Source organism: Triticum aestivum, chromosome 1D (assembly GCF_018294505.1).
Source record: "Triticum aestivum cultivar Chinese Spring chromosome 1D, IWGSC CS RefSeq v2.1, whole genome shotgun sequence".
Classification (NCBI taxonomy): domain Eukaryota; kingdom Viridiplantae; phylum Streptophyta; class Magnoliopsida; order Poales; family Poaceae; genus Triticum; species Triticum aestivum.
The window spans coordinates 454,121,329-454,130,569 of record NC_057796.1 but is presented as its reverse complement, the minus strand read 5'-3'; the positions used below and the strand labels follow the sequence as shown (position 1 = coordinate 454,130,569).

Sequence of the window (9,241 nt, the reverse complement as noted above, 5' to 3'; positions counted from 1 at the left end):
CTTTCAAAGTTGGAGTAGGAAACTTTTCCATGTAAAGGATTTCCAAATCCTATCTGTAAACTGTGTTCAAATGTAATATAGGACGCCTCCCGCTACAAGTGGTTCTGGCCGGTCTCTCACACTCAGCAAAGCACTCCAAAAAAATTGCAATCACAGCAATTTCATTGCATAAAAAGTAAAGCACAATGAGCAGAACGCAAAGAACAGAAGAATAAAGGGGAGAAGCAAACATATTTATAGGCCAATACTCTACTTCCTGTAAGATCATACAGTCATGAAGCCATAATTCTGCAGACTACTCCAGGTATACAAGTTCATTGCGAAACACTGATCAAACTAGCAATATAATCCAGCAGCTCTCTAGACAAGTAACAAAGCATCACCAGCACACAGCAAGCATTTCAGCCCAGAAATTATGAATGAAAACCCAAAACATGCAAACAATCAATATCTCACTCAGGTTCACAATTAAAATATGGCAGTCAAAAAGATCAGCGACAAATGTCACAAACCACATTGCCATGAACAGCTGAAATAACTTGCTCACGAGCAGCTATATGCTCAAAACTGTCAGGTCAGGGATAGGAGAAAACGCACTCGATGGATTATATTTTCAATCACGACAATTTCATCACATAAACAGCTGCTGATGGCACATCAACGACAGAATGCAAGGAACAGAGAATGGCTAGTGAAGTGGTAACAGGACTTAGATAGGAGGAAAACATGCTATGGATTTATCCCCAGCAATAAACAGATGGTTTCTCATATTCAGATTTCAGCAAGCATTCCACTATTTCCAATCACCGCAATTTTATCACATAAAAAGCTGCTGACGGCACAACAATCAGAGAACACAAGGAACAGAATGGATCATTCTGCTTCGCCTCCCCCTAAGGCAGAGTTGCCACTGATTATCATCATCTCAATACTGGTAAATTCAGTAACTGTCCTTTCATGCTACTAGTCTATGTTTACGCCATAGCAGTTGTGGATAACACGAGTGATCAACCAATATGTCAATACTCACCATGTCCTCTACCGTATTTCCAATCACAGCAATTTCACATAAACGCTGCCAACAGCACAACAATCCCAGAATGCAGAACAATAACCAATGAAGTGATAAGAACAGAAATTAGATGCAGCAGCATAATAGCAGCAACAGGTGGCTAGCGTAGTCTTCACATATTATTACCATGGCAAGACAAAGTGCATAAACAACAAGGGCTGATTATCAATTTATCATCATCCCAATACTGGTAAATTCAGTAACTGTTCCTTCCCTGTTACTAGTCTATGTTTACGCCTACTTGTGCTAGAGGCATTCACCATAGCAGTTGCGAATAACACAAGTGATCAACCAATAGCCGGTTTTTCACACTCAGCATGTGCTCTACTGTATTTCCAATCACAACAATTTCACTTGACCGCACAGCGATCCCAGAATGCAGAATGCAGAAAAATAACCAATGAAGTAATAAGAAGAGAAATTAGATGCAGCAGCATAATAGCAGCAACAGGTGGCTCACGTAGTCTTCACATATTATTACCATGGCAAGGCAAAGTGCGTAAACATAAGGGCTCGCGATATAAGTGCCCAACTCTGCAGATTCATCAGGCTAGTAACCAGCAGAACGTAAATCCATAACACTACCAGTCCAGTAATAACAGCGCCACCGACAGAAAAGGATTATCCAGTCTCGTACGAGCCATACATAGCAGCAGAGCAAAAACTTCCGGCGCGTGGATTAGGAGCACCAGATTACCTCTTGAGGTTGAGGAGAACCACCGTGATGGCTGCAGTGGCGGCGGCTCCAGCGGCTGCGGCTGCGGCCACCTTCCCGTGAGGCGCCGCCAGCCCTTCCTTGGCCGAGGGAGCGGCAGCAGCCTCCTCCTTGTCTGCGGCAGCGGCGGCGGCGGAGGCCTTGAGGGCCTTGATCTCCTCCTCGAGTGCGAGCTTCTCCTGGTGCGCGGTGGCCAGGTCCCCGCCGGCGCCCCGGGGGCGGTCGGCGTCGCGGTCGGAGCTGTCGAGGAGGCCCTGGAGGCGCTTGACCTCGGCGCGCAGCCCCGCGGCCTCGCCCTCGGCCTTGGCGGCGGCGCGGTCGGCGGCGGCGATGTCCTCGCGGGCCCCGGTCACCAGCGCCTCGAGGCGGGCGGCCTCCGCGGAGAGGAAGCCGTTCTCGTGGCGCACCTCGGCCAGCTTCTCCTCCAGGTCGCGCTTGGCCGCGCGGAGCGCGTCCATCTCCTCCGGGTCGTAGGCCTTGGCGTGGCCCTCGCCGTTGGTGAGCGCCGGGCCGAAGCCGAAGCCGAAGTCCGCCGCGGCCGCCGTCGGGGACACGAAGGTCTCCTCGCCGTTCTCCATCTCGCCCGCCGAAACCCTCGCCGCTTCCTCCCTCCCCCTCTCTCTCTCTCTCTGTCTCTGTCTATGTCGCGCCGCGTGTGCCGTGCGCTGGATGCGAGGGTGGAGAGGAGCTCGAGAGGGAGGGCCGCCTCGGCGCATATATCCTGGGCCGGAAATGCGATCCCCAAATGTTCCGATCGGACGGTTGAGAAACGCCCTAACCGATCGGACAGCTGACGGTGTGCGGCGCATGGAAAAGCCAGGGTTGCGGGGTTTTTTTTTTTGATAGAAGGGTTGCGTTGTGTCCACGGGGGAAAAGCAGAGGAGGGCGGCTCGGCTGGATTCCATCTCCCCACTCGGCCACTCCCCACCCCATAGCCGCGGATCCACTGCGCCGCGGCGAGGACGACGGCGAGGCGATCCCGGCCCTGTGCACCAGGGGCGCGATGGTAAGATCCGCGGTTCGCTTCCTGTGATTCGTTGGCTGTGTGGCGATCTCGGCCTGTAGCGCGCGCTTAAATCTTAGGGTTCTTAGGTGTTTTCGGCGATCTGTGGGTTGTTGACTGGTTGGCTCGGTTGGCCTTGTATGCTGCGTCTTCCAGTGTTGACGTGGTGCGGTTGCTTTGATGTCTTGGCCGGTGGGTGGTGTGTCGGGCAGATTGAGCTGATGCTGGTTTTGGTAGGCCGAGGAAGCCTGTGTAGTACGTATGGCAAGTGCTCGCGGTATAGGCAGAACGGTGGATATATCTGAGCTCCTGTGATTTTGCTTGCTACTCCGATTAGGAAGTGAGTGAGGAGCCGACAAGGGTTTGTCGGCGCGCTAATTTCGGCGTCGAGTTATCCATAGGGGCCATACTTGTTTGCTTGTCAGCATGTATTTTTGTCAAGCGAGTGAAGGGGCGGTAAATTGACGGTTACAACACGAGTCCCATTGGCTGGCCTCCTGTGATTTTGCTTGCTACTTCGAATAGGAAGTGAGTAAGGAGCAGACAAGGATTTGTCGGCATGCTAATTTAGGCATTGAGTTCTCCTTAGGGGCCATACTTGTTTGCTTGTTGGCGTGTATTTTTGTCAAGCGAATGAAGGGGCGGCAAATTGATGGTCACAGCACCACCTGGGACTGCTTTGTGTTCCTGGAACCCAATTGGCTGGCCTAGAAGTGCATCGCAGCATCTTGATTCCGGCAGTGTTGTTTGTGCCACCAGTGGCACTTCGTCTGATAATACACGCGGATTTCTTCATAGGAATCAGCTCTTCAATTTACTGTTTTCGGACAAAGTATATATACTGTTGAAATTTGCATGCAAGCTTAATCCCATGTGGAATCTAGACCAGCTGGGTGCATTGGTATGTTTTAATTGTGGTACTGTTATATTCGTCTAATACATACCATCTATTGAAACCGATATTTTTCTTGGTAGGCTGACCATGACCCAGAGTTGGAGGCCATTAGGCAGAGGCGAATGCAAGAGCTAATGGGACAGCGTGGTGGTGCGGTAAGTTACTTAAGTGCATGGTGGAAGTTGAATCTGTACTGAAAAAAAGTGCATTTTCTTGATTGACTGACTGGAATGTAATGATTAACTTCATAATTATAGGCAAGCCCACAAAATGCAGGGCAACAAAAGGCTCAGGAAGATGCAAAGCAGTATGGTCTTATTATCCACCATATTCCCATGATTATCTTATCCTCCATCTTACGCTATGTCATGTGAAGCTTTAGGAGACACTGAGCTGACTTTGTATCTCAAACTCAACCAGGGAAGCTGAGGAACGCCGGCAGATGATGCTTGCTCAGATACTGTCTTCTGAAGCTAGAGAAAGAAGTAAGTTCTCTGTTAATGCCATTTCTGTTGTGTATGATGGTTGTTTTTTTATTTACAGCCAAATAATTCGAGCCAGAGTACTTGCTTTTCTTAACAACTGAGAGGTTCAATTACTTAACAGTCTACCACTAAGCAATATGGAAAACGTTTAGGTGTTTCAGAAAATTTCCTGCGGTTCTTCAAGTAGTTTTCTTTTAGGGAGTAAATATTCTAATTAGAGATGACGCCAGGCTGGGAAATAAGCATGAGTCTGCTCTTTGAAGTGGCATAATTTAAGCGGAAAATGTAATTTAATACATCTGTACTCTGTAAAATTGGCAGTCTCCCGCATAGCTTTGGTCAAGCCTGATAAAGCAAGAGGAGTGGAGGATGTTCTGCTGAGAGCTGCACAAACTGGTGGAATATCTGAAAAGGTAATACCATAATAGATATGTAGCACATTTCTCTCGTATGTCAACATATTTGGTAGAACTTGCTTGTAACAACATTGCATTTGCTTGTCTGCAGGTGTCTGAAGAAAGGCTTATCTCACTTCTGGAGCAAATCAACACCCACACAAGCAAACAAACCAAAGTGACGGTGCGTACATCATTACTTGTTGTGCCTTGTATCGATTCTTAACATAAGACATATAGTTGCATAAAGAGAGTTCATTACATTCAAGAAAATCTACTTTGCTTGCACAGTAGTGGGTTTAGGCTTAAGCTTCATTAGAATTCCATATCGTGCGAGGTGCAAAGTTCTCTTCATCTGAAAACTATCCAACTAAAATGCAGTCAGCTTTATCCCCCTTTGCCGTCCATGCTAACTCTTGTATGTTCAACAGATTCAGAGGCGTCGCTTTGACGACGATGACTAGTTGGTAAGCTTGATGTACTAGCGAATGGGTGCAGTAGCGTCTGTTGCTTGATTCAACAACCGTCAGAACCTGACAAACTATTTGATTGGTCTTGGGTTGTATATGATCTGGATATTATTTGGTGGGGTTTTTCATTGATAACTGTTGGATGCGTCACTTCTACCCCTGAAACTCTCTGCGAAACCTTTGAGTTGTGGTCGATTTATCAAGTTCTATCAGATAATGTTAGTCTGTACGAGTTCCTCCTGTGAAATGTGATGTCTGTCTCAGCTTTCTCCTAAGTTCTTCATGTGCAATGTGATGTCTGCCACTCAGTGATTACATGGTCCTACTACGCCTGTGAAATGTGATGCCTACTTCGGCTTGCTACTACACTAAGTGGATTGCATTATTTTCCGTCAGTGACAATGTGAGATATCGTTGATAGAGTCAAGTTCCCGTCTGCATCACTCCTGTTTATGCGTCCATATATCCACATGCCTTGTATTGACCTTTTAGTATTTGATCGAAGGTTTAATGTAAGGAAAATAAGTGCAATCCAAGAACAGAAAAGGCAGGTAGGTTTGGTAATGCAAAATATTCTTATCAGGTTTTTCATGTGCATTTTCATCCCAACGTCCTTTGCGCCGTAGCAGCTTGGAACCAGATTTGAATCCAAGCACACTCTAGTTGCAAACTGCCAAAAGTTTGAGTATCCAGGGAATTTGAAACCAAAAACACTATGATTGCAACACTCCAATTCCAGCACGATTCTTGCGATATGATAACATGGTCAGAACGCACGCCAGCATCTAACTATAGAGCACCACAAGGAGCAGCACACCAAATGTGCATAGAAGGCATGCATGGTTTCTTCAGTTGTCAGATAGGCAATGAAACTGAGAAGCGCCGGCCTAGAGCCTCATCTTGTTTAGTTACTACAAGAAATCGAGAGTAACATACGCTTAATTTTTCACAAAAACAACTCACATTTGCCATTTTCAGAATTCAGAGGGTAACACAAAACTGCTGCTGCCAGCTGATATACAAACTGCAGAGTAAACTACTGTACCTTAAGGACAGGACATGGTAAGGCAAACCGTTGGGTTCTGTGCCTAATGGAGAAACAGAACCTACTGATGGAGGGTCATGAATCTGGAAACACAAATTACACTGCTACGGTATGAAAGCACGGACATGGCAGGGACTAGCTCAAGCACCTAGTAAAAAATCAAATCTCTAATGCATAATTATTTCTCAATCTCAGTTTGCACCACTGGATTCAGTTCTTACTACCAAATTCCAACAAATTCAGTAGTAGCACTGTTTGCAGATAACCAGAGTTCAGCAACCAAGGTACCAAGAGGGCCAGACATTTCAGAAGGATAAAAAGATAACTTCAGTTCTAGATAGATTTCATCAGTATGCCAAAGCAGCAACTTCAGTTCTTACAACCAACGGGCCAACAAAGCGTTGGCAATCACCCAGCACAGGTGCTACTACTGCTACCACTACTTGCGGATAGATAGATAAGCAGAGTCAACAGTACAGATGCAGATGCAGAAACCAACTGCACGCCGTCAGTCTAGGAGGAGGTGAACTTGGTGACGGCCTTGGTGCCCTCGGAGACGGCGTGCTTGGCGAGCTCCCCGGGGAGGACGAGGCGGACGGAGGTCTGGATCTCCCTGGAGGTGATGGTGGGCTTCTTGTTGTACCTCGCGAGCTTGGCCGACTCGCCGGCGAGCTTCTCGAAGATGTCGTTGATGAAGGAGTTCATGATGGACATGGCCTTGGAGGAGATGCCGATGTCGGGGTGCACCTGCTTCAGCACCTTGAAGATGTAGATCTTGTACGTCTCCACGCCCTTCTTGGCCTTGCTGCCCTTCTTCCTGCCCCGGGTCTTGGCCTCGCCGCCGGCCTCCTTGGACGCCGTCTTGCCCGCCGGCAGCCGCTTCTCGGCCTTGGGCTTCTTCCCCGCGGGGGTCTTCTCCGCCGCCTTCTCGACCTTGTTCTCGGCCGCCGGCTTCTTGTCTGCCTTGGGGGCCATGGCTGCTGCTTCGGGTGGGGTTGGGGGCTGCGGTGGTGTGGGTTGTGTGAGTTTGCTCGAAGGGAAAGGTAGGGACTGAGTTGGTGTGGGGAAAGGAGCGGGGTGGGGGCTGGGTTTTATAGGGGAGGAGAGGTGGGCGCTGATTGGTGGAGGGATGAGTGCCCCGGATCGATGACGTGGACACACTCCCCAACTGCAAAGCGAGCATTCTTGCTGGAACCAGAGCATGCCCTCTGGACGGGCCGGGCTTGACAAAGCCCGAATCAAGAATCCCAAACCCGTATTCGGCCCGGCCTGAAACATTTGAACAGTACACTTCTTATTTACAGTAATTACTTTCAGTTTATTTAAATATAGTACTATACCGGTTTTTAAATTAAAACAATTATTTAAAACTCATTCGGCCTCTGTTCAGGCTTCGGACGAAAAGGTCGAGCCCATGCCTAGACCAGATGCCAGGATTTCGGGTCAGGCTTGTCAGGGCGGGCTGCTCATGAATAGGCTTACGGAAAACGGATAGGATGCCAATTGAATAGTGTTCTTCCACGTGGGTGCGAGTCCGCAAGGTCTACAACAATTCTCGAACCTTTGGTCCGTCGTCAGGAACATACAGCTAAATAGTGCTATCCCGGATGTTTTCTCATGGAGGTGGAGTTCGACTGGACAGTACATGGCGCAATCTACCTACAAAATGCTATGCTAGGGCATGATTCGTTTGCCCACTGCTCACTATATCTGAAAAAGCTTGGTGCCGCTTAAATGCAAAATCCGCTCACTATATCTGAAAAAGCTTGGTGCCGCTTAAATGCAAAATCTTCATGTGACTTGCTATTCAATACCGACTCTGGACCTCCGACCATCGATTCCGGCATGGGCTACAAAATGCTACCTCCAATTGCTTCACTTGCTGCAGGAAGAGGATACTCCCGGCCACATACTTATGCAATGTGTTTATGCACGACATGTGTGGCAAGCATATTTCACTACATTAGTTGTCCATGTCGGCATCCCCAAAGCGGAGGACAACCTGCAGGAGTGGTGGCATCGTGCGGGCCAAGCTTTGCTGAAACCAATCAGAAAGAGTTTTGATTCACTAGTTATTCTTATCGCTTGGAGCTTGTGGAAGCAAAGAAAGAGCGAGGATGTTTGGGAATGTGACGCGGCAACATAATATCCCTCAATTTGTAAACCACATTCTTGATGAGGTTCGGGCTTGGAGATCGGCAGGAGCTAGGTGTTTTTTTAAATCTTTATGAGACAGAAGCCCATAATATTCTAGTGGGTGCGGATGATTGCCGTTAGCTTAGCTTGTTTTGCCTCCGTCATTTCTTGTAACATATTCTCTGCATTCTATAAAATTATGGTACGTAATTTGTGAACTCTTGAAAAATAGTCTTCTTCCCATTACCGTTTTTATAAAAATAGATACAAATGCGAATACGAATGTTATAGGATACAAATACAGAGCAGGTGCTACTTGAATATGGACATATATCAGAAGTTTACTCGATTAGGAACGGATACACATAATAGCAACATATTCGTTAAAGAGAATATGTTAATAGCTACGTGACGCGAAATAATCAACTTGCGACATACAAAATAAGTCAATGGGAGACAGGTTTATAATAAATACCACTATAATGCATAATAATTTCTAGGTTTTAGACCTTTCGTGGAACAGGTTCGTAAAGGGGGAAATAATGTTTGACCGAGGCGGCCCGAGGGCGACCTAGTGCCGCCGCCTTCCGGTCGGGACCCCCATACCACCAGTGATGCTTCCATGTGATCCCCTCGAGAACACTATGGTCTGGTTACGGCCTCGTCCGCCCCTCGAGCGCCGGTTCACCGAATCCCTGACATGTCGATGTAGATCGGATCGAGAAAGTTTAGCGTGGGAGTTCGAGCCCTACACTCTCGCTCTGTCACACACACAAACACATGGTACTTGCTACCTAGGTACATGACACCGTCTCAGACTTGGTCTCCTCTCTCTCTTTCACACACACACACAAACACACACTCTCCCTAGCTCGGATTAATCTGACTCCCTCTTTGTCTCTCCGGGCATCCTCTCTTACATAGAGGCATCAACCGATCTCCCTCTATATTCAGGTCTCTCTCCCACACACATTGATCCATTTGCCTCTCTGGTTAGGTCTCTCTCACACAGACACCCTCTATCC

General features: G+C 47.7%; 3 protein-coding genes across 3 annotated transcripts; 1 reads left to right on the top strand and 2 right to left on the bottom strand.

Annotated features, from left to right (window-relative positions):
• Positions 1–1,508: 1,508 nt before the first annotated feature.
• LOC123182872 (uncharacterized) lies at positions 1,509–2,479 on the bottom strand. Its single transcript, XM_044595546.1, has one exon. It carries the CDS (start codon positions 2,363–2,365, stop codon positions 1,766–1,768), a length of 600 nt encoding a protein of 199 aa, XP_044451481.1. The 5' UTR covers positions 2,366–2,479; the 3' UTR covers positions 1,509–1,765.
• Positions 2,480–2,623: 144 nt separating this feature from the next.
• Positions 2,624–5,310, top strand: LOC123182873 (DNA-binding protein DDB_G0278111). Its single transcript, XM_044595547.1, has 7 exons — positions 2,624–2,793; positions 3,766–3,840; positions 3,943–3,992; positions 4,106–4,170; positions 4,492–4,583; positions 4,678–4,749; positions 4,997–5,310. Exons 1-7 carry the CDS (start codon positions 2,791–2,793, stop codon positions 5,027–5,029), a joined length of 390 nt encoding a protein of 129 aa, XP_044451482.1. The 5' UTR covers positions 2,624–2,790; the 3' UTR covers positions 5,030–5,310.
• A 1,082-nt stretch (positions 5,311–6,392) lies between these two features.
• Positions 6,393–7,154, bottom strand: LOC123182871 (histone H2B.2-like). The gene has a single exon (XM_044595545.1). The coding sequence runs from the start codon at positions 7,053–7,055 to the stop codon at positions 6,594–6,596; it is 462 nt and encodes a 153-aa protein (XP_044451480.1). The 5' UTR covers positions 7,056–7,154; the 3' UTR covers positions 6,393–6,593.
• Positions 7,155–9,241: the final 2,087 nt, after the last annotated feature.

Bases quoted from the DNA above. Each gene is read 5' to 3' on its own strand.
- LOC123182872 (XM_044595546.1), bottom strand. From the start codon at position 2,365: ATGGAGAACGGCGAGGAGACCTTCGTGTCCCCGACGGCGGCCGCGGCG.
- LOC123182873 (XM_044595547.1), top strand. The intron at 3,993-4,105 runs GTATGGTCTTAT...AAACTCAACCAG, and splicing joins GCTCAGGAAGATGCAAAGCA to GGAAGCTGAGGAACGCCGGC. The intron at 4,750-4,996 runs GTGCGTACATCA...TATGTTCAACAG, and splicing joins GCAAACAAACCAAAGTGACG to ATTCAGAGGCGTCGCTTTGA.
- LOC123182871 (XM_044595545.1), bottom strand. From the start codon at position 7,055: ATGGCCCCCAAGGCAGACAAGAAGCCGGCGGCCGAGAACAAGGTCGAG.